This window comes from Bos indicus, chromosome 7 (genome assembly GCF_029378745.1).
Source record: "Bos indicus isolate NIAB-ARS_2022 breed Sahiwal x Tharparkar chromosome 7, NIAB-ARS_B.indTharparkar_mat_pri_1.0, whole genome shotgun sequence".
NCBI lineage: Eukaryota > Metazoa > Chordata > Mammalia > Artiodactyla > Bovidae > Bos > Bos indicus.
The window spans coordinates 17,221,151-17,246,688 of NC_091766.1; the positions used below are offsets into that span (position 1 = coordinate 17,221,151).

General features: G+C 42.0%; 1 protein-coding gene across 2 annotated transcripts in view; it reads right to left on the reverse strand.

Moving 5' to 3' along the window:
• The window catches only part of LOC109561677 (adhesion G protein-coupled receptor E3-like), a 128,005-nt gene that overhangs the window by 85,926 nt on the left and 16,541 nt on the right, over positions 1 to 25,538 (reverse strand). The window contains exons 9-19 of one of the 2 annotated variants that reach the window (XM_019964317.2): positions 23,996 to 24,091; positions 22,420 to 22,597; positions 18,127 to 18,246; positions 16,883 to 17,076; positions 14,172 to 14,330; positions 12,404 to 12,598; positions 9,467 to 9,702; positions 7,664 to 7,730; positions 3,741 to 3,832; positions 2,333 to 2,513; positions 105 to 200 (exon numbers count right to left, since the gene is read on the reverse strand). In XM_019964317.2, the coding sequence (XP_019819876.2) occupies positions 105 to 200; positions 2,333 to 2,513; positions 3,741 to 3,832; positions 7,664 to 7,730; positions 9,467 to 9,702; positions 12,404 to 12,598; positions 14,172 to 14,330; positions 16,883 to 17,076; positions 18,127 to 18,246; positions 22,420 to 22,597; positions 23,996 to 24,091 (1,614 nt within the window). The remainder of the gene's footprint in view (positions 1 to 104; positions 201 to 2,332; positions 2,514 to 3,740; positions 3,833 to 7,663; positions 7,731 to 9,466; positions 9,703 to 12,403; positions 12,599 to 14,171; positions 14,331 to 16,882; positions 17,077 to 18,126; positions 18,247 to 22,419; positions 22,598 to 23,995; positions 24,092 to 25,538) is intronic. The other variant, XM_070792954.1, reaches the window with a different exon arrangement.

Genomic DNA, 25,538 nt, shown 5'->3' on the forward strand with positions numbered 1-25,538 from the left:
TCCAGTCACACTATTGGGGGAGGGGCAGACCGAACTGCCGACCAGTTTGAAGAGAATAATTCAAATTAGGAAACAGCATGGACTAGGAGAGGAAATCATCTTACCATGTGGGTTTGGCTGGTAGAGCTGGAAAGGATGTAGCTGTCAGACTCTGTCTTTTTATTCATCCTCCTAAGCCACTTTACGTACTCATCTCTCACCTGAAAAAGATGGTAAACAAAAATCTTGCGTTTTAATGCTTTCTGGCTATATGCACAATGCTACCGAAAATAGTACTTTCCCCCATTTTTATTTCCAGATGGTCCACGGAGGCCATATCAGATAGATTGATCTATGAGTGACTGTGTGTTCGTCGCTCAGTCATGTCCAGCTCTTTGTGACCCCATGTACTGTAGCCCACCAGGTTCCTCTGCCCATGGAATTCTTCAGGCAAGAATACCGGAGGGATTGCCATGCCCTTCTCCAGGGGGGGTCTTCCCAGCACAGGGATCAACCCCAGGTCTCCTGCATTGCTGGCAGATTCTTTATCATCTGATCCGCCAGGGAGGCCCCTATGAGTGATTACAGAGATATTATTTGTGGATCAGCCTATGCATCTTTATGCTAATGCTAACACAACATTTATATTATCCAAGAGCATGAGCAGTTTTCTGTAACCACTGAGAACTGCTTCCTCCTCTCAATGTTGTTGTTGATGTTCAATTGCTAAGTCTTATCCCACTCTTTGAGACCCCATGGACTGCAGCACACCAGGTTTCCCTGTCCTTCAGTATCTCCTGGGATTTGCTCAAACTTACATCCACTGAGTCGATGATGCCATCCAACTATCACACCCTCTGTTGTCCCTTTCTCCCCCTGTCCTCAGTCTTTCCCAGTATCACGGTCTTCCAATGAGTTCGCTCTTTGCGTCAGGTGCCAAAGTATTGGAGCTTCAGCTTCAGCATCAGTCCAATGTATATCAGTTCCAATGTATGTTCAGGGTTGATTTCCTTTAGAATGAACTGCTTTGATCTCCTTGCTGTCCAAGGGACTCTGAAGAGTCTTCTCCAGCACCACAGTTTGAAGTGTCAATTCTTCAGCGCTCAGCCTTCTTTATGGTTCAACTCTTACATTTATACCTGACTACATGTCTCTCTGAGATCCATACAACCCCACTGGAGTGAAATCTAGCAATATCCATCTATTTATCAAGTCAGAATGCAGTGCAAAATCACTGCTTAAAAAGTTTATGTGGTATTATACATGTTTCAATGCCATTCTCCCAAATCATCCCACCCTCTCCCTCTCCCACAGAGTCCAAAAGACTGTTCTATACATCTGTGTCTCTTTTGCTGTCTCACATACAAGGTTATCGTTACCAGGTTTGATGCAGGATACAGGATGCTCGGGGCTGGTGCGCTGGGATGACCCAGAGGGATGGTACGGGGAGAGAGGCGGGAGGGGGGTTCAGGATGGGGAGCACGTGTACACCCGTGGCGGATTCATGTTGATGTATGGCAAAACCAATACAATATTGTAAAGTAATTAGCCTCCAATTAAAATAAATAAATTTAAATTTAAAAAAAAGTTTATGTGGTCCAGCCAATGCTGGCACCTGGATCATCACTACCACCCTATTCTCCTACACTCAGAGCACTGCCCTCACTACACATCTTTGGGTTCTGGGACTGGCAAGGGTTTCCACATCAGCTTTACTGCCCTTCTTTGGCTGGTTGTCTCCTACCCACCTTAAGCCCCTCACCGTCAAGTCTAAAGAAGCCCTACCTGGTAGTTTAATATCTCCCTAACAATTTTCCCCAAGGTGAAAATCACAGTTGGTTATTCATGTCTAATTATGTTGTTTCCCATTTCTGATTTCTTCACTGTTCAGAAAGCAGCCCCTGGATCCCCCAGAGCCAAGCAAGTAATAATCATTAACATACAATATGAATAGTAAGAAATGGAAACCACTGTCCCCCAAACTTTAGTTTTGCTGCTGTTAGACCCCATATTCATGATCTGAGAAGAATGGGGCCACTACCATCCAATACTCATTACAGATTCATGAGTTGGGGAACTGGAAAATTGGAAAACGGAGACTTGAATGCCCAAAGGAGAATCAAGATGGCAGAGTGGTAGGATGTGGAACTCACCTCATCCTACAGATACATAAAAAATGTTTCTACAAACAGGGGCTTGAACTCCCAGACTCAGTGGAGAATGGTAGGCTTGGGGGAAATGGGAACACACCATCAGGCAGGAGGGCATCATGTGGGAGAATAGGGCTAGCCAGGTAAACGCATGAGAGGACCCCAGCTGGGAGCTGGGAAGAAGACAGGATGGGTCCTATTACCTGCTGGTTGAGGACGCAGTGGACCAGGAAGATGTAGACTCCCTGCAGGACGTTGGTGATGGTGAACGCATAGGCGATGATGGATCTGATGGGTTCCTTTATCAGTTCAGTGAGAAAGAAGCCAAGGCACCAGGAACAGCCCAAGAGGAAGAGCTGAGCAATGGCCTTAAACGTCAGCATCCTGTTAACACCAAGAAGGAGAGTCACCAACTCACCACCTTCTCTCTTGAATAGTATATTGTCCTGTCTTCAGGCCCCATCTGCCTTCCTCTCCAGTTATTGTTATTTAGTTGCTAAGTCATATCTGACTCTTTGAAACCCCATGGACTGTAGCCTCCAGGCTCCTCTGTCTATGGGATTTTCCAGGCAAGAATACTGGAGTGGGTTGCCATTTCCTTCTCCAGGGAATCTTCCCAACCCAGGGATTGAGCCTAGATCTCCTGTATTGGCAGGAAGATTCTTTACCACTGAGCCACCTGGGAAGCCTATTCTCTCCAGTTACTGGTGAAATTTTCTCAAGCCAAGATGGACTTGGAGAAACTGTGGTTGTGATGCAATATTTGGAAGTAATGCTATCATTTTCATTGTAAAAACTTTAATAGATGAACATGAGTTTATTCCATGGGTGTTTTCCTCTAATATGAATGTTTATAACTGGAATGATAATTTGTGGTGGTGGTGGTTGTTAGTCGCTAAGTCGTGTCCAACTCTTGTGACCCAATGGACTGTAGCCCGCCAGGCTCCTGTGTCCATGGGATTTCCCAGGCAAGTGTGGTATTTTACCACTACTTATTTTGATGCAGCAGAATACACATAACACAAAATTTACTACAACTATAAACATACAGTTCATAGGCATTAAATACATTCACATTGTTGTACTACGAGCAACACTATCTTTCTACTGAGCTTTTTTTTCACCCTGAAAAACTGAAACTGTATCCATTAAACAATAAGTACCCATTTCTTCATACTCTCATCTCTTGGCAACATCAATTCTACTTTCTGTTTCTATGAATCTTCTCATTAATTTCAAGGTTTCAAATGCATATGATTTTAAGGGTGATTCTCATTTGACAGTGGTTCCTAATGTGGTAGGCAACTCTCTACAGATGACTGTTTAGGGGCTTCCCAGGAGACTCAGTAGGTAAACAATCTGCCTGCTGATGCAGGAGATGTGGATTTGATCCCTGGGTTGGGAAGATTCCCTGGAGGAGGAAATAGCAACCCACTCCAGTATTCTTGTCTGGGAAATCCCATGGATAGAGGAGCCTGGTGGGCTACTGTCCATGAGGTTGCAAAGCGTTGGGCACCACTTAGTAACTGAGCATACATGCATGCTTGAAAAAGCAATCCTTTAGGACTACAACCTATGCTAAGCCCATTAAACTGTCTAAACCCGTTTTACCTTGTGTTTTGTATCTTGGACACATCTTTATTGAGGGAAGAAAGTCGATCTCTCAAAATCCACAGGGTTATCGAATAAAAGATTAAGTTTATCTGAAAGAAAAAAAATAAGATGCTAATTGAGGACCAATATACAGAGTCAGGTTTTTTTTATGATGGCCATTCTGACCCGTGTGAGGTAAACTACTCATTGTAGTTTTGATCTGCATTTCTCTAATAGTTCATGATGTTGAGCATCTTTTCATGTGTCTCTTGGCCATCTGTGTGTCTTCTTTGGAGAAATGTCTACCTAGGTCTTCTGCCCACTTTTTGATTGGGTGTGTTTCTTCTCATATTGAGTTTCATGAGCTGTTTGTAAATTTTAGAGATTCATTCCTTGTAAATTGCTTTGTTTGCCAATATTTTCTCCCATTCTGATGGCTGTCGTTTCATCTCATGTATGTGTACTGCCATGTGTGAAGATACCATGTGTAGAGAGCTACAGATAGCTAGTGAGAACCTGCTGTAGAGGGCAGGGAGCTTAGCTGGGTGTTCTGTGATGACCTAGAGGGGTGAGATGGGGGTGGGTGGGAAGGAGGGTGGGAAGAAGAGAGGGGATATATGTGATGGCTCAGAAAGTAAAGAATCTGCCTGTAGTGTGGGAAACCAGGGTTCAATCCCTGGGTCAGGAAGATCCCTTGGAGAAGGGAATGCCAACTCACTCCAGTAACCTTGCCTGGAGAATACCATGGACAGAAGAGCCTAGTGGGCTATGGCCCATGGAGTCGCAAAGAGTTGGACATGGCTGAGTGACTAACATGCTACATGCTGTAGCTAATGCACTTTGTTGTGCAACACTGCAAGGCAACTATTCCCTAAGAAAGAAATAGAGAGTCAAACTAGAAAGCACTGAAGATCATGGGAAAAGGTATGAGATTTTATAGTTAGAATATGTTGAAACTTGGGGACTTCCCTGGCGGTCCAGTGGTTAAGACTCCATGCTTCCAATACAGGGGATGCAGGTTCCATCCCTGGTCAGGAACTAGGATCCCACATGCCTCATAGCACAGCCAAAAAGTTAAAAAATATATATGTTGAAATTCCTTTGGAGCAGACTGGGGATACTTGTACAATACCACCAAGGAGCTCCTGAAAGGCCACAAAAGAACATGCATGGGTGGTCAGGTGGCACACACGCAGTGCAATGTGGTGTCTCCACCAACGCCTTTCCTTGCACACATGGGCCATGGACAGGTATTTTCCAGGCTCATTTCAGATAGTCTGGGGCATGTGGCTGAATTCTAGCGGATGAGATGTTGGTCGCAGTGACATATGCCTGAATCCTACACAGTCTTCAACTCTCTTCCCCTCCAGCAACAACCAACAAGGTCATATGTCAAAATAATTGAATCATAAAAGAGAAGCTGAGGACTTCCCTGGTGCCACAGGGGCTAACAACCTGCCTGCCAATGCAGGAGATACGAGTTCAATCCCTGGTCTGGGAAGATCCCACATGCCTTGGAGCAACTAACTTCATGTGCCAGAACTAGTGAGTCCATGTGCTGCGACTTCTGAAGCCCTCATGCCTAGAGCCTGTGCTCCACGACAAGAGAAGCCACCTCCATGAGAAACGTGAGCGCCCAAGAAAGAGTAGCCCCCACTCACCACGACTAGAGAAAGCCTGCACAAAGCAACGAAGACCCAGCACAGTCATAGAAAAAGTAAAGCTGAATCTCTCATGGGGAGGAGCCTCTTGATCCACACTGGACTTTGCAAAAATAGCACACAAAAACGTATTTGCTCTGCCAAGCCACTGAGATGTTGGGACTTCTTTGTCACTGTACCACACTGTAGCCTAAACTGACTAATCATCAGACTATATCCTGAGTTGAACAAACATAAAAACTGAAGAAGATTTAAGAACACTTGGTGAAATCACTTCCAAATCACATAATTCTATCATATTCACAATTATATTTTTATACACCCACTCATTTGTTTATTCAACAAATATATATTAAGTATGTATGGTATGCTAGATATTAGAGATACAAGGATGATTTCTTCTCTATTCATCAGCATTTAAATGTGCTCAAAAATTTTTTCCTTAAAAATTTTTTAAATTTTATTATTTAAAAATTATTAATTTATTTTAATTGGAGGCTAATTACTGTACAATATTGTGGTGGTTTTTGCCATATATCAACATGAATCAGCCATGGGTGCACATATGTACCCCCATCCTGAAGCCCCCTCCCAGCTCCCTCCCCACGCCATCCCTTCTGGACTGTTTCAGAGCACCGGTTTTGAGTCCCCTGCTTCTTGCATCACGCTTGCACTGGTCATCTATTTTACATGTGGTAATATACATGTTTCAATGCTATTCTCTCAAATCATCCCCCTCTTGCCTTCTCCCACATAGTCCAAACATCTGTTTTTTACAACTGTGTCTCTTTTGCTCCCTTGCATATAGGGTTGTCATTACTGTTTTCTAAATTCCATATATATGCGTTAATATACTGTATTGCTGCTTTTCTTTCTGACTTACTTCACTCTATGATAGGCTCCAGTTTCATCCACTTGTTAGAACTGACTCAAATGCATTATTTTTTATAGCTGAGTAATATTCCATTGTGTATATGTACCACAACTTCCTTATCCGTTTGTCTGCCAATGGATATCTAGGTTGCTTCCATGTCTGAGCTACTGTAAACAGTGCTGCAATGAACACTGGGGTACATGTGTCTCTTTTGACTCTGGTTTCCTTGGTGTGTATGCCCAGCAGTGGGATTGCTGAGTTGTATGGCAGTTCTATTTCCAGTTTTTTTTGAGGAATCTTCACACTATACTCCACAGTGGCTGTGCTAGTTTGCATTCCCACCAACAGTATAAAAGGGTTCTCTTTTCTCCACACCCTCTCCAGCATTTATTGTTTGTAGACTTTTTGATGGCAAAAATATGCTCAAAAAATTTTAAATAAAGACATATGCTCAAACATCTACTATTAAAAGGAAACAAATGAATGTTAAAATAGTACTTAGATTGCCCTCCTACACTGTTGGTAGGAATGTAAACTGGTAAAACCGGGATGGAGATCAGTATGGAGATTCTTTAAAAAAGTAAAACTAGAACTACTATATGATTCAGCAGTCCCACTCCTGAGCATGTACCCAGAGAAAGCCATACTTCGAAAAGATACATGTTCCCCAGTGTTCACTGCAGCTCTATTTATAGTATGCAAGACATGGAAGCAACCTAAATGTCCATCAGCAGAGGCATGGATAAAGAAGATGTGGTACATAAATACAATGTAATATTATTCAGTCATAAAAAGAATGAAATAATGCCATTTGCAGCAACATGGTTACAACTAGAGATTATCATACTAAGTGAAGTTAAGTCAGAGAAAGATAAATATATTATGTTCTTGCTTATATGTGGGATCTAAAAACAATACACAAATGAATTTAAATAGAAAAGAGAAATAGACCGACAAACAGAAAACAAACTATCATTACCAAAGGGGAAGTGGAGAGAAGGATAAATTAGTTGGTCGGAATTAACATATGTACATTACTGTATATGAACAGATAAACAATACCGACCTACTGTATAGCATAGGGAACTATATTGAATACCTTGTAGTAAGCTATAATGAAAAAGAATCTGAAAAATATATATATATATATATGTGTGTGTGTGTGTGTGTGTACATATATATATATATAATATACTTTTTCCTTTTACTTTCCATTATATATATGGCTGAATCTCTTCACTGTACTCCTGAAACTAACACAACATTGTAAATCAGCTGTATTGCAATAAAAAATAAAAAATAGTACCTCTTTTGACCTTCAAATTAAGTTGAATACTACATACCACACACACATACTCTATACACACATGGCACCTGAGGCAGACACACGCACACTACAAACCTACCAAGATGACGGCTGATATGGGTCCTAAGAAACTCAAGATAAACCCTTTCTCTATGTTGATCCAGCAACTGAAAAACAGAAAGCAACAGTGGCAGCATTTTGAAAGGTAATGGAATACAACACATGATCTGCAATAGAGAATATTTATATAGGACTTCTTGGGCTTCCCAGTGGCTCACTGGTAAAGAATCCACATGCAATGCAGGAGATGAAAGAGACTTCGGTTTGATCCCTGGGCGGGGAAGAGGCCCTGGAGAAGGGTATGGCAACCCACTCCAGTATTCTAGAGAAACCCATGGACAGAGGAGCCTGTGGGCTACAGTCCATAGGGTCACAAAGAGTTGGATACAACTGAAGCGACTGAGCATGCATATAGCATTTACATGTGTCAGGTACCATTCTAATACTTGGAAGTAGATAGTATTACTCTCTTTATTTTACAGGTGAGAAAACCTAGGAAAGAATTTAACTGTCTCCAGAGTCACCAGGCTAGTAAGTGAGGAAACTTGAAAACTGGAATCAGGTAATCAAGTCTAGAATTCATGCTCCTTCAAGTTTATGGAAGCATTTGGTTATGACACCAAAAATTTGTAAAGAATTTCAGATGTCTATCACTTAGAGATTAATTTTATAAAGATGGTAAGAATATACAATGTAATACATTGAATGATGATGTGTATCTGTAGTAATGTGGAAAAAGTCCACTATATATTATTAAGGGAATAAACAAATTACATGCAGTACCTTTATCATGATCCCGTTTTTTATAAAAAAAATACATTTACATGTATATTATATATATATTGGGCTTCCCTGATAGCTCAGTTGGTAAAGAATCTACCTGCAATGCAAGAGACCCTGGTTCCTGATTCCTGAGCCAGGACGATCCCCTGGAGAAGGAATAGGCCACCCACTCAAGTGTTCTTGGGCTTCCCTTGTGGTTCAGCTGGTAAAGAATCTGCCTGCAATGTGGGAGGTCTAGGTTTGATCCCTGAGTTGGGAAGATCCCCTGGAGAAGGGAAAGGCTACCCACTCCAGTATTCTGGTCTGGAGAGTATTAAGGGAATAAACAAATTACATGCAGTATCTTTATCATGATCCCATTTTTATAAAAGTATATATTTATATGTATATATATTTAAGGGGCTTCTCAAGTGGTACAGTTGGTAAAGAATCCACCTGCCAAAGTAGGAGTCACTGGAGACATGGGTTCAAACTCTAGGTCGGGAAGATACTTTGGAGTAGCAAATGGCAATCCACTCCAGTATTCTTGCCTGGAAAATTCCATGGACAGAGGAGCCTAGTGGGCCACAGTCCATGCGGTTGCAGAGTCAGATGTGACTGAATGACTAACACATACTGGGCTTAGTGGTATTACAGAGGTTCTTTATTAGAATATTATTTTTTATAAAACCAGTTATTACTGTCAGTAATAGAAGTATTAAAGATCTATAAACATGTGACATTTATAAATATAGACATTTGTATAAAAAATAAAAATTCATGCTCTTTCCAGTTTACTGTCTGTGTTACTTTACACTAGTCGTTCACCTTTTTCTCTGAACCTCAGTTTGCTTAGTATACAAAATGGGAACAATTGGAGCACTTTCCTCTAGGGATGTTTTGATAGACATGAGAAATGGTGTATATGAAACACTTCGCCTCAGGGGCTGGAGAAATAAATGTTCAGCATCTTTGTTCTCAGCCTGAGTCGTGACCTACTCAACCCTTCCTTCCACCCTCAGTTTCCCAAGACAGGTGTGTACCCACGTCCCCGACAGCACATTTTCAGCACCGGACTCACTGCTTAGTGGTGCCATATCCTTGGGGGTTGATCGCTGCAGACACAGCCACAATCACCGCTGGGACCCCGTAGCCTACAGGGTACATGAACCTCTTCTTGAATCTGCCTGCACTGGTGTAGTTGGCCACCCTGAGGTTCCTGACAGTGAGGAAGAGGTGCAGCCCTTCGAGGAACATCCAGGTGAAGGCGGCCAAGTAGAGGTAATGCAGTCCACCGGCGACGACCTTGCACAGCACCTGGGGGGAGAGGGGGCCACTGGAGTGGTCCTGGGTGCAATGACCTCACCATCTGCTCTTCACCAGGGTTGTCTCCGGGTAACTTTGGTGAGAGATGCTCCTTAGCCTTCTTCACATGTCCTTCTTCTCTTTAGAGCCATGTCTCCAAACGGATGGATGGTCCCCCTTGTCTATTCCCATGCCTTGGCAGGGTGTCACTTGGGCCACCCAAGAAAAACTGAAAATGTATCATGTTTAAAGTTGAATGGGGGACTTCCCTTGTGGTCCAGGGCTTAAAATCCATCTGCCAATGCAGGGGACACAGGTTTGATCTCTTGTCTGGCAAGATTCCACATGCCATGGGGCAACTAAGCCCAAACACCACAACTACGGAAGACCGAGAGCCCTGCTCTCAGTCAAAGCGGTCAAAGCGCATGCTCTGAAACAAGAGACGCAATCACAGTGAGAAGTCCGTGTACTGCAAGGAGTAGCCCCCACTCACTGCACCTAGTGAAAGCTCGCAGCAGTGAAGACCCAGCGCAGCCAAAAATAGCTAACTAGCTAATTAAAGTTCAAAGAGATCTTTGTCCATCTTAAAATGGAGGAAGACAATATTCAAAGTGTGTTAAGGACTGCAGATAGCCCTTTGCCTGTTGGCTAATGGATGCTAGACTTCTCTGAGTCGGATGAAGCTGGTCCTGGCCAGGGCTGTCTCCATCCCAAGAACCCTTAACCACCTCCCTGCCCCCTTTCCCCTTCTGAGGATGAAATTAATCCTCGTGGAAAGCTTATGGCCAGCTTGTCCTGCCGTGATCACTGTCTCTTCCATCTTGATTACTACCCAGAACTGAAGTCACTCTGGTCTGTGTGGCATATATGTTGGGTACATGAATGAGTGAGTGAATGAGTGACTCCTCCAATATGCTTATCCGCATAAAGCCCCATAATTTTCTCTTTTGAGCCAACAGCTCCTGGTTTCCTCCACTATGAAAGCATCTGCTCTGAATGACCTTTTCCGTAGTAAGTAAACCCTCCGCCCTCCTTCTTCATATTCACTGAATGTTCCCTCCATGTCTTTAGGACCACTGGAACTTGAAAAAGTCAACTTTTTCCCTCTCTTTAGGTTGCACAATGCAGCATGTGGAATCTTAGTTACTTGACCAGGGATCAAACCCACGCTCCCTGCATTGGAAGTGTGGAGTTTAACCACTGGGCCACCAGGGAAATGATTGCCCCCACCCCATGTCTTTGATTAAAGTATAACCTGGCTTTTATTTGAGGACACTGCTTCCCACACATTTGAAGAGAACAGTGACCGCTGTCCATTGTCTGAGGGGAACTGGGTTTCCTCGACACCGCTTATGATCTCTCCTGGACCATTGACTCTCTTTTCATGATGAATAAAACCCTCTTTTCTTACGAATCATGTCCTGAGTCTTTCTAGCAACCTCTCAATCTTTGCAAAACTTCATTCACTTCCTGGTTTCTACCTCTCACTCCTTGGAGATGCTGTTGCATGAAACACATGTTTGATATCAAACCTGCTAGCTTGGAATCATAAATCAGTGACCCTCAAGACCCAGCTCCACTGTGCATCGTTCATTCAGTCTGTAAGTTTTTAAATTGACTGTTAACTGGGGGAAGGGACATGAAGAAAACTCTGAGTTTTGGGCATGTTCTAGATCTTGATCAGGGTGACGGTTTTATATCTCTGTCTTTATATCTGGGCTTCCTTGGTGGCTCAGAGGTAAAGAACCCACCTGCCAATGCAGGAGATGTGGGTGTGATCCCTGTGTCGGGAAGATCCCCTGGAGGAGGAAATGGCAACCTACTCCAGTATTTTTGCCTGGGAAATCCCATGGACAGAAGAGCCTGGCAGACTATGGTTCATGGGCTTGCAGAAGTGTCAGACACAACTTAGTGACTAAACAACAACATATCTATATCTATTATAGACATAAGTAATACCAAGTTCCTCTGTCTATGGAATTTCCCAACAACATATCTAATGTACTATCTATCCATGAGAAAGGAGGATTCCTGCCTTCTGGAACAACATGGGTGAACCTTGAGCTATGCTCAGGAGATTGTCAGACAGAGACAAGTACTGTATAATCTTTTATTCATGGAATTGAAAAATCTCAGACTCATGAAAAAAGAAAAAAGTGAAAACCTGATTGCCAGGAGACAGAGGTAGGGGGTGGGATGATAAGGCTGATGTAATTTGTGGATATGAATGTGTAATAAGTAATAAATTACCCAAGGGAATACACAGTTCCATGAATATACTGAAAGCCACTGACATGTACATTTTAAAAGGGCAAACTACATATGTATGAATTATGCTATTGATACTATGTATAAAATAGGTAACTAATGAGAGCCTACTGTACATCACAGGGAACTCTCCTTAATGCACTCTGGTGACCTGAATGAGAAGGAAGCCCCAAAGGGGAGGGAGATATGTGTATGTGTGTGACTGACTCATTTTGCTGTACAGCAGGAACTAGCACTACCTTGTAAAGCAACCATACTCCAATAAAAATTAAAGAAAAAGCTGTTTAAAAAAAAAGAAGGGAATTCCCTGGCAGTCCAGTTTAGGAATTGGCACTTTCACTGTTGTGGGCTTAGGTTCAATCTTTTGTTGGGGAACTAACATCCTACAAGTCATGTAGCCTGGCCAAAATAAAAAATAAGAAAGGGTTTTGGCTAATTCTCCTACCTCGGGCTCTGTCCGTTTGATGCCTGTGAGGAAGAGGAGGTAGGCCAGGAAGAGGCAGATGGAGAGCTGCAGGTGGAGGGAGGTGCTGACGTTCTGGATGGATCGACACAGGAGGAAGGTGAGGGCCGCCAGGAAGAGGCAGAGCAGAGAGAGGCTCAGCCCCACGTAGGTGATCACGGTCAGCACGGGGTCCTCCTAGACGCAGCAGGAGAAAATAGATCCCAATTGGTTTTTGTTTTGGACACTGTGGTTCCCAATAACCCGGGTCTTAGAACCCTCAATGCATGGTGTTAATTAATCCTCGTGAGAAACTGAACAGATCAATAGTGGCCAAGCCGAACTTCCCTCGTAGTCCATTGGTGAAGAATTGGCCTACCAGTGCAGGGGACAAGTGTTCCATGCCTGGTCTGAGAAGGTCCCACATGCTGTGGGGCAGCTAAGCCCGTGTGCCACAAGTACTGAGCCCACCTGCTGCAACTCCTGAGCCTGTGTGCTGCAACTAGTGGAGCCCATGTGCCCTAGAGCCCATTGCTGGGCTCCTCTGCAAGAGAAGCCGCCACAATGAGAAGCCTGGGCACCGCAACTAGAGAGTAGCCCTGGCTTGCCACAAATAGAGAAAGCCCACGTGCAGCAATGAAGACCCAGGCGGCTGAATGTAAATAATTAATTTTTAAAAAGATTAGACAATCACAATGAAACATGACTCTCACCCCAACAATAAGAAAATGATAATTGACAAAATTGTAACTTTTCTTGATCTCATTGGAGAGCCAAGTTTGCACAGCAAAGAGGCAACATTAACTCAAGTTCTTCCCAAAAGAGATGAGACAGAACGATTTCAATTTTGACAGAGCACAGAAGGAACACATGGTTGCTACAGGACTGCATGTGAAGAAATCCACCAGAAATTCCTAAAGGCTGAATGCAGTGGTTTTGGATGACTAGGTTTCCCAGATATAAGTGTTGTTTCACTCACAAGTTCTACCCCATGAAAACATGAAAAAAGGCTCCATGCCACTAGTCATCAGGTCTGTATACATTAAAGCCACAATGAGATACCACTATACACCTCCTAAAAGGGTTGTATATTTTTAACATGAAAAAGAGAAATTTATATTAATGCATGTATAGAAAGGGTTAGTCACTCAGTCATGTCCACCTCTTTGCGACCCCATGGACCATAGCTGGCCAGGCTCTTCTGTCCAAGGGCTTCTCCAGGCAAGAATACTGGAGTGGGTTGCCATTTCCTTCTCCAGAGGAATCTTCCTGAAAAACAGTACTGATGAACCTATTTGCAGTGTGGGAATAGAGACTCAGATATAGAGAAATGACTTGTGTTCACAGAGGGGAAAGGAGAGGGCAGGGCAGGTGAGAGAGCAGCACTGGAGCATATGCACTGCGGCTTCTCAGGTAGCACTGAAACAAGTGCACTACCATGTGTGAAAGAAAAGCTAGCTGGAAGATGCTCAATAGCACAGGGAGTTCCGCTTGGTACTCTGTGATGACCTAACAGGGTGGGATGGGGGTTGGGTGGGATGGGGGTTAGGTAAGAGGGAGACTCAAAAGAGAAGGGAATGTTGGTGTACGGCAGAAACTAACACAGCATTGTAAAGCATTATCCTTGAATTCTAAAAAATGAAAAAGAGGAAGATACATAGCTGTTCCTCTGCTAATGTTTTTTCATCTTCTTTCTGAAGATCCCTGCCTCCCACCAGCACCACCCTGCAGCAGAGCTGACTTTCAGCGGCATGTGTGTTTACACACGTACCTTCAGCTCGACCGAGGCCATGAGGACGGCAAAGGTGGACAGATGGCTGCAACTGCATACAGTTCGAGTTCCGTCGGACAAGATCACGTGGCACCCTTCATTAGACCAGACCAGCTCGTCCCAGTAGACACAAAGAGACTTTCTGCTTTCCCCTACCATCTGGAAAGAAAATTGCTCTTCATGAGACACTATCATTTAAAATCTGAAGCTTTCCACACATACATGCACACACACACACATGCATGCATGCTTACACACAACGAAATACTATTCAACCATAAAAAATGAAATGATGCCATTTGCAACACAGATAGGCCGAAAGGATATTATGCTTGGCAAAATGTCAGGTAGATAAAGACAAATACTTATATTATTTCCTATATGTGGAATCTAAAAAATAAAATGAATGGAATACAGAAAACAGAAACAAACTCACAGACATAAAAAACAAACTTATGATGACCAAAGGGGATAAGGAAGAGGGGAGAGACAAATTAGGACTATGGGATTAACAGATACAAACTCGTATCAATAAAAGAGATAAGCACCTACAATTTACTATATAGCAGAGGAAACTATCCCTATTATTTTGTAATAACCTATAATGGAATATAATATGCAAAAATACTGAATTACCATATTGTATGAATGCGTGCATGGTTAGTTGTGTCCAACCAGGATCCTCTGTCCATGGAATTTTCTGGGCAAGAATACTGGAATGAGTTACCTTTTCCTCCCCCAGGGAATCTTCCCGACCCAGGGATCAAACCCGAGCCTCCTTTGTCTTCTGCACTCGCAGGCAGATTTTTTACCACTGAGTCACCTGGGAAGCCCACTATATTGTATACTTGAAACCAACACAGCATTCTAAATCAACTATACTCCAATAAAGTTTGTTATGTTAAAGTTTTTGGTTTTTAATTTTTGATATAATTTAAATGTTACTTTCCATTTACAATAATCGCAAAATTTTGTTTACACAGAAACAGACTCATAGACATAGAGAACATACTTGTGGTTGCCGGGGGTGGAGCGGGTGGGGAGGGAGAGGGATGGACTGGGAGTTTGGCATTTGTAGATTCAAACTATACATTTACAATGTAGAAACAACAAGGTCCTACTATATAGCATGGGGAAGTATATTAAATATCTTGTGAGGACAATTTTTAATGTGTTTTAAAAATCATGGAATTCAGTTTTTCCTTTTGTATGGTTTTACTGAGGTATAATTGATACACAAAGGTAAAAAATCCGCCTGCTAATGCAGGAGATGCAAGAGACAGGGATTCAATCCCTGGGTTGGGAAGACTCCCTGGGGGTAGAAAATGGCAACCCAATCCAGTGTTCTTGCCTGGACAATCCCATGGACAGAGGAGCCTGGCGGGCTACAGTCCATGGGGCCGTAAGAGTCAGACACGACTGAACACAGCATACTACCTGAAACGTGACGAATTGGGATATATGTACACCTGTGACACCATCACCACCATCAAAGCAACAAAACAAATCCAACACTTCCTGAAGTTTCCTGCGTCCCTTTGTTTCTGCTTTTTGTGGTAAGAACACTGACTATGAGATCTACCCTCTTAACAAAATTTGAAGGGCGTGATACCATATGTACTATGGGCTTTGTTATACAAAGTATCTTTTACTTAGAACTGGAAGACCAGAGAATGTATTTTCAAATCCTTCTTCAATTAATTAGAGGCTCAAGTTTCAATTCTGGGGTCAGAAATGAAATCCTAATATTAAAAAAAAAACTTTCATCTGACTTAAAAAAAGTTTTTTTCTTTATTTTTGGCTGTGCTGGGTCTTCGTTGCTGGGCAGTGTTTTCTCTAGTTTCAGAGAGCAGGGCCTGCTGGCTAGCTGTGGTGCACAGGCTTCTCACTGTGATGGCTGGCTTCTCTTGTTGCTGAGCATGGGCTCCAGGGCACGTGGGCTTCAGCCGTTGCGACACATGGCTCATCATTGCAGCTCGAGGGCTCTAGAGCGCAGAATAGTCGTGGCACACAAGCTTAGTTACCCTGAGGCACGTGGGATCTTCCCAGACCAGGGTTCAAACCCACGTCTCCTGTATTGGCAGGTGAATTATTTGCCAAGGAGCCACCAGGGAAGCTCTCATCTGTATTTTAATTTTTTAAGTTGAGTCGTTTATTTTTTCCAGCTTTATTGAGGAATACTTGACAAATATAACTGTACATACTTAAAGTACATGACTTGATGATTTTACTTTAAAGATCTTACTGTGAACATCTTGGGCTTCCCTGGTGGCTCAGTGGTAAAGAATCTGCCTGGCAGTGCAGGAGACACTGGCTCGATCTCTGGGTTGGGAGGAATCCCCTGAAGGAGAAAATGCCAACCCACTTCAATATTCTTGCTGGAAAATTCCATGGATGGAGGAGCCTGGCTGGATCTGGTCCATGGGATTGTAAAGAGTCACGTTTATTTGTTCATTTCCCAACAGTAAATAAGGCTACAGTTTTTTTTAAATCACTTTTTAGTCCGTTGAAGGAATAATTCCCATCATGTAATTTTTGGAGTAACTCTTAACCAAGGACTGGGTTGAATTTCAAATCTCCATCAGCAATTCCTGATAAATCAGCCTGGGCAGAAAGAACTGACTGTAAAAGCCATACTTTTTCACTACTAGGTTTATAGGTATGATCAGTAGAAATCTCTAGGTGCTCAAACAAGTGGATACTTTGCCCACCTGTATATGGTGAAACGTGAAGTTCACGGGTTTGGCCAGGGAACAATTCTTCTTGCATCCTGTGGTGCCACTTATCACCTTGGAATTCAGTTGAAAGTGATCCAGCTTTTCATCAAGAGTTAGGTTTTCCTTAGACACAAAGGAGCCATCTAAGATGGACCCGAAAGACTTGTAAGAAATAAAGACCACAGCACCTGAAAGGAAGCAAAGAACCAATGAACCTGAGGAGGAGACTGGAGAATGTGTTGCCAGTTAAGGAGTTATCTGGCCAGTTTCTTAGGAGTCAGATATGGAATGTAGGACTCAGAATCCTAATTTATTAGACCATACATCCTTGAAAAATAGATGGGGGAGATTCCAAAATCTTTCCACTTGCAGGATGTTAAGGCTATGTCTGGATTCTAGTAGAGATATCCCCTCTGTCCCTAGCAGCACTTTACAATAGTCAAGATATGGAAGCAAGCTAAGTGTCCTCCCATAGATGAATGGATAAAGAAGTGGTATATATACACAATGGAATATTACACAACCGTAAAAAGAACGAAATCTTTCCATTTGCAGCAACATGGGTGAACCTTGAGGCTATAATGTTATGTTAGTAAAATAAGTCAGACAGAGAAAAACAAATCCCACATGCTTTCACTTCTATGTGGAATCTAAAACACGAGACAAAAGAGAAACAGATTCATGGACACAGAGAACAAAGTGGTGGTTTCAATAGGAGAAAATATGCAGGGGACATGGAGAGAAGAAGGGTGATGAGGATTAAGAGGTACCAACTTCAACTGCAAAATATATGTCACAAAGATGTAATTACAGACAGAGAATATAGTCAAGGATATTGTAACAATTTTGTATAGTGAGGTGATCATTCATAATGTATAAAAGCATCAAATCAGCCTGTTGTATGCCTGAAATTGAGCTTCCCTGGTAAAGAAGTACTGCTCAGTGGTAAAGAATTTTCCTGCAGTGCAGAAGCCACAGGTGACATGCGTTTGATCCCTGGGTCGGGAAGATCCCTTGGGGGAGGGCATGAAATCCCCATGGACAGAGGAGCCTGGTGGGCTATAGTCCATAGGGTGGCAAAAAGTTGGACACGACTGAAGCGACTTAGCATGCATGCATGCATGAAATTAGTATAATATTGTGTATTAATTGTTAGTATAACTCAATAAAAAATAAGAGTAAATTTCCCCTGCCCCCAATTCTAGAGATGTTGAGATAATTTAGGTAATTTCTGTTACCTCCAGTTCCTCCTCCAGTGACAACACTGCAATCGATGTCCATTGTCTCCTTTTCAATCTGTAATTTAACTATCTCATTTTCTGTTTTGCAACCATTCTTGATGGTCAGCGCTTCAATAACTAAAAAAACAGAAAATATGCATGAATGTTGGAAATCCTTATAAACACTTATTTTAAAACATAATCTCCTTGTCCATCTCATTAAAAAACAATGACAAGGACTTCCCTGGTGCCCAGTGGTTAGGAATCCATGCTCCCAATGCGAGGGGCGTGGGTTTGATCCCTGGTCAGGGAACCAAGATCCCACATGCTGCATGGTGTGGCAGAAAAATAAATAAAAATTAAATTTAAAAAATGACAACTGTAGGAGCTTCAGATGAAAACTGGAATTTGGGTGATGGAGTTTGAGTGGACACATAGAAGCTATTGGCTTTATTTGGGTACCGAGTCTCTCATTGGAGGGAAAAATTCAATATATAAATAACCTCGGATATGCAGGGAAACCTGGCATGCTGCAGTAAATGGGGTCGCAGAGCTGGACACGAAGGAGTGACTGAACTTACTTACTTATGCAGATCACACCATTCTTACAGCAGAAAGCAAAGAGGAACGAAAGAGCTTCTTGAAGAAGGTGAAAGAGGAGAGTGAAAAAATTGGCTTAAAACTCAACATTCAAAAAACTAAGATCCTGGCATCTGGTCCCATCACTTCATGCAGACAGATGGGGAAACAGTGGAAACAGTGATGGACTTTACTCTCTTGGGCTTCAAAATCACTGTGGACAGTGACTGCTGTCATGAAATTAAAAGATGCTTGCTCCTTGGAAGAAAAGCTATGACAAAGCTAAACAGCATATTGAGCAGAGACATTACTTTGCAACAAATTTCCATATACTCAAAGCTATGGTTTTTCCAGTAGTCATGTATGGATGTGAGAGCTGGACCATAAAGAAGGCTGAGCACTGAAGAACTGATGCTCTTGAACTGTGGTGTTGGAGAAGACTCTTGAGAGTCCCTTGGACTGCAAGGAGATCAAATCAGTCAATCCTAAAGGAAATCAGTCCTGAATATTCATTGGAAGGACTGATGCTGAAGCTGAAGCTCCAATCCTTTGGCCACCTGATGTGAAGAACCAACTCATTAGAAAAGGCCCTGATGCTGGGAAAGATCCAAGGTGGCAGGAGAAGGGGGCAACAGAGGGTGAGATGGTTGGATGGCATCACCGACTCAGTGGACATGAGTTTGAGCAAGCTTCAGGAGATAGTGAAGGACAAGGAAGCCTGGCTGCTGCAGTCCATGGGGTCACAAAGAGTTGGACATGACTGAGTGACTGAACAACAACAATATGTCAATTACTATTGATACTATGGGCTTCCCAGGTGGCTCAGTGGTAAAGAATCTGCCTGCCAATGCAGGAGATGCCAGAGATGCAAATTCCGTCCCTGGGTCAGGAAGATCCCTTGGTGAGGAAATGGCAACCCACTCTAGTATTCTTGCCTGGGAAATCCCATGGACAGAGGAACCTAGCAGGCTACAGTCCATGGGGTCTCAAAGGGTTGAATGCGATGTTGCAACTAAAAACTAACAACAAATAAAATAGATAACTAATGAGAAGCTACTTTCTAGCACAGGGGACTCTACTCAGTGCTCTGTGGTGACCTAAATGGGAAGCAAATAGAAAAAAAAAGAGGATATGTAGCTGATTCACCTTGCTGTATAGCTGAAACTAATACAACACTGTACAGCAACCATACTCCAAAAAAAATTAATTAAAAAAAGAATCATAAGACATCTTTCTTCCCTTCATCTCTCCATACTCACTCTTCAGCCTCTTTTGTTTTGAATAAACTAATCAACTTCAGCACCAAACTCTCTCTTTCTCTCAAACTCCACATGCACCCTGGCAGCAAATCCAGACCTTTTGCTGAAAAGACACCAACCTTGGTGTGAGTCTGATTTGGGGCACTGACTTCATCTGGCCCACCAGGAGATGTCTCCTGGCTCATCCCAGTCATCTAACTGCATTCATTGTTCCCCCAGAGCAGCCAGTGGGATCCTTTCAAAATGTGAATCAGATAGGGTCTCCCTGAATAAAAGTCAGTGTTGTTACAATTCCCAGGAAGACCCTGCTTGATCTTGCCTTGTATCAGTTCCTTGTCCAGTCACCTTCAGTCACTCTGCAAGTACCTCCAACACACCAGGAATGCTCACCTCAAGCCCTCTGACCAGTATCATTCTCCCCCAGATATGCACACAGCTCACTCCTTCTTCTTCAAGTCTTCTCACAAATCTTGCCTTCTCTCCAAGCCCACTCTATTCACTCTAATTAGCATCACAAACTGCCTCCCTGACATTTGCTATGTCCCTCACCTCCTCTTTAAGACAGACAAATCTGATTAAATCAAAAGTGAAAACATCTCCACTCAAATATCCTTTCAACAAACTACAGATTGGCAGAAGATATTTAGAGACATAAATGAGGTCCATCATATGTAAAGAGCTCCCAAATATCAATAAGACAAAAACCAAAAACACAATGGACAAAGAGCAAAAGGATAAGGGGAAATGGACAAAAAATATAAATCAGAATAATCACAAAAAAGAAACCTAATGGCCAGCATAAAATAGAGACATCTAATCCACCAGTAATCAGTGACATGCAGATAAAACTATAGTGAGATATCATTGCTTATGCATGATGTCAGCAGGAAAGAAGAGCCTGAAAACTTAGAGGTTGTGAGGGGGATAACTATACTTCAACAAAATAATTTTTTAAAGTGGAATTTTATCCTCTAATTGATGACAACACCACAGCTTTTCTGTTCATATATTCATTCATTTATTTGACAATTAGTAAATCCTTCTAGGGTGCTTCTCTGATGGCTCATCAGGTAAAGAACTCACCTGCAATGCAGGAGACACAGGAAATTTGGGTTCAATGAGTCAGGAAGATCCTCTGGAGGAGGAAATGGCACCCCACTCCAGTATTCTTGCCTGGGGAATTTCATGGACAGAGGAGCCTAGCAGGCTACAGTCCATACAGTCACAAAGAGTCTGACATGACTGAGTGGCTAAGTACACAGCACAAATCCTTTTAGGTATCAGACACTTTACCAGGTGCTCTTTATGCCCATGGAAGCCTTGTTAATTCTAAGAGTAAAGACTGCTTTATCCTTCAGTGTATCCTTGATAAAGATTTGTACCTAAGAACCCTAGGGTGACTCTTGGATTAAAAGTGACAGTATATGCAGCCACAAAAGATTCACTATGAAAATAGGTTAGTTGGTGGGAATGCAAACTAGTACAGCCACTATGGAGAACAGTGTGGAGATTCCTTAAAAAACTGGAAATAGAACTGCCATACGACCCAGCAATCCCACTGCTGGACATACACATCGAGGAAACCAGAATTGAAAGAGACACATGTGCCCCAGTGTTCATCGCAGCACTGTTTATAATAGCCAGGACATGGAAGCAACCTAGATGTCCATCAGCAGATGAATGGATAAGAAAGCTGTGGTACATATACACAGTGGAGTATTACTCAGCCATTAAAAAGAATACATTTGAATCAGTTCTAATGAGGTGGATAAAACTGGAGCCTATTATACAGAGTGAAGTAAGCCAGAAAGAAAAACACCAATACAGTATACTAATGCATATATATGGAATTTAGAAAGATGGTAACAATAACCCTGTACGTGAGACAGCAAAAGAGACACAGATGTATAGAACAGTCTTTTGGACTCTGTGGGAGAGGGTGAGGGTGGGATGATTTGGGAGAATGGCATTGAAACATGTATAATATCATAGATGAAACGAGTCGCCAGTCCAGGTTCGATGCACGATACAGGATGCTCAGGGCTAGTGCACTGGGATGACCCAGAGGGATGGTATCGGAAGGGAGGTGGGAGGGGAGTTCAGGATGGGGAACATGTGTACACCCGTGGCGGATTCATGTTGATGTATGGCAAAACCAATACAATATTGTAAAGTAATTAGCCTCCGATTAAAATAAATACATTTATACTAAAAAATAAATAAAATGCAAAAAAAATAGGTTAGACTTGAAAGATGAATGGATGGTCCAGTTAAATGAACTTTCAAGCCTCATTCAATGCAAATTTAGGGTTCTGAAGAGAAATAAGATATTTCATGTCAAGTTCATACACAGATTTTTCCAGTGTAAAGAAAGAGAAGGGTGTTTTCTGCCAGTGAAATTGTAGCTCAACCAGCATTTCCTGAACCCAATTAAGTTTGAGAGTCTGCCTGAGTATCTATGACCGCAGCTTACCCATAAATTGTGACTCTTTCCTCAGCGTTCCTCCTGTGGGTCGATTGAGGGCAGCTTCATAGGCTGCCGACTGCACTCTGTGAAGATACTGTGTTGCTAAACGGGCAGTTTCTTCCTTGTGTTCCTGAGATGGCTTGGTGGTGATGTTGCTGAAGTTGCCAAAAGAATCTGCTATTTCCTGCCATACAAACAGTGAGTTTGCAGACGTAGAGAGCAGATATGTAGTTGCCGAGAGGGAGAGGGTTGGGAGAGGGATGGACTGGGAGTTTGGGATTAACAGATGCAAACTATGATACGAAGGATGGATAAAAAACAAGGTCCCACTGTAGAGCACAGGGAGCTACATTCACTATCCTGTGATAAACCACAACGGAAAAAAATAAATTTAAAAATTGTGAGTGCGTTTATAAAATAGAAACAGACTCACAGATTTCTAAAACAAACTAATGATTACCAAAGGGGAAACACAGGATGCAGGGAGGGACAAATTAGGAAACTGGGATGAACATACACAGGATATAAAACATGGCCTTCTGTACAGCACAGGGACCTATACTCCACATTCTACAATACCTATATGGGAAAAGAAGCTGTAGAAGAATGAATATATTCATTCAATCATATTTATATATACATATAACCGAATGTCTTTGCTATACCCCTGAAACTAACAACATTGTCAATAAACTATACTCCAATAAAATTTTTAAACAAGAATAGAATACTTAGGAATAAACAAAAAACAGAGTGTGATTCAACAATAAAAATTTTTTTAAAAGAATGAAATATGAATAAACAAAAAAGTAGTGGATGTGAAAATGACTATTGTCTAGGAGGAAATCATAAAAGGAAACTAAGACTACAGATTTTATTTTCCAGACCTTTCTCGAAGCTTCCACAACTATGAGCTTTCTCTGGGATTATTCCCATTGCTCAATAGCAGAAGGGAACAGTTTGTAGGGAAAAGACGCGAATGTTTAAACAAAGCAGGAAGAAACTCAGACCTTACACTTTTACTTCATTCCATTGTGAAGTAATTGAATGTTTTTAATTCACTGATCCTAGATTTTGCATCCCCTTCTACCTGGTTTCCTGGGTGGAGACGATCCCCTGGAGGAAGGAATGCAACCCACTCCAGTATTCCTGCCTGGAAAATCCCATGGACAGAGGAGCCTGGTGGGCTATAGTCCGTGGGGTTGCCAAGAGTCGGACACGACTGAGCGACTGAGAACGTGCCCATGCTGCCTGGTCTCACCTTTGCTTTTCTGCTGAATTCCCCTGCCTTTGTGCTTTCTCTTATGGCTTTTTAGTATACCCCTGAAGAAACAGTCAATTGTCATCCAATATGGGAAAATGTTTATTTCCAGAAAAGTAGGAAGGAAGAGACCTCTTGAAATAAGGTTAAAAATCTACACGTGCGGTTTGAATTTCTCCTGTGATGTGGAGACCCAGAAAGGAAAAAGAACTCGTCCCACCTAACTTATAATTAATTCCTTCCGGCATACTGGAGGAAGAAAAAGATGGAGAATTATCTACTGTGAGAAAACATTCACAGAAACAGGGAATGATTTCAAACCTGTAACTTAAGTGTGACATTGTTATCTTCTGGTACTCCTTTTGTCATCATGGTAACAGAGCTAATACTTGTGTTATTTGGGTCCTGGGTGGTGACCTAAAAGGAGAGAATAGAAACATATCATTGGCTTTCATTCAGTTAGAAGCATCCAGAGGTTGTTCTCAAGTTCTCAGAAGCTTTATTAAAACAGTTGGCTCTGGCAGAGAAATACTCTGACATATCTGTGAATGCAAGACTGCAAAATTAAACACACTTGTTGGAGTGTAGCACACACACACAATGTAAATAAAGTTCAATACATTGTTTTGGGACTAATGGGTATCCATTTGAAAAGAATGAATCAGTTCAACACCCACCCCATTATTCTCAAAAGTAGTTTCTAGAGAGCTTACCTGTCAAAAATGCCTAAATATTCCCAACTATTAAGTTAATATCTTTTTTCCCCCACTGAGAAAATTAAAATTGTAGGAGGGGCAATTCAAATATATCAACTTTGGGGGATGGAAGTGAAACAACCAAATGCCATTCATAATAGTCAAAATATTAAAATGTATTTCTATTTTTATATATTTTATATAAAGTCTTTATTTCTATATAACCTTTGTGTATAACAGATAATGATGTAGACATGTCTTTCCACTCTCCATTTTAATAAAAACAATCTGTATAACATATTTACCTTTATTCTTTTTTTCCCAGCTTTATTTATTCTCCTCCTACTCTACTGTTTTTTCTGGTTTGTGTGTGTGTAATTTATTTTTTTAAAAATTAATTTATTTATTTTAATTGGAGTACACAATATTGCGGGGGTTTTGCCATACATCAACATGAATCAGCCATGGGTGTACATGTGTCCCCCAATCCTGAATCCCCCCTCCCACTTCCCTCCCCACCCCATCCTTCTGCATTGTCCCAGAGCACCGGCTTTGAGTGCCCTGCTTCATCCATTGAACTTGCACTGTTCATCTATTTTACATATGGTAATATACATGTTTCAATGCTATTGTCTCAAATCATCCCACCCTCACCTTCTCCCACATAGTCCAAAAGTCTGTTCTTACATGTGTCTCTTTTGCTGTCTTGCATATAGGGTCGTCATTACCATCTTTCTAAATTCCATATATATGTGTTAATATACTGTATTTGTGTTTCTCTTTTTGACTTACTTCACTCTGTATAATAGGCTCCAGTTTCATCCACCTCATTGAATTGACTCAAATGTGTTCTTTTTTATAGCTAAGTAATATTCCATTTACCTTTATTCTTGACTGTGACTAGAGAGAGTCTGTTTTCCAAAAGTGCACTTTAACCTAAATGGTCTAGAAGGCATGTTTTTTAAGTCCTGTAAGTTCTATATGACACTGGACAATTTAGCTGCTAAGTCACTTCAGTCATGTCCAACTCTGTGCGACCACATAGACGGCAGTCCACCAGGCTCCCCTGTCCCTGGGATTCTCCAGGCAAGAGTACTGGAGTGGGGTGCCATTGCCTTCTCCGTCAAGCTGCAAATAACTTTTAATGAAACAAAGGACTGAATTTTGAA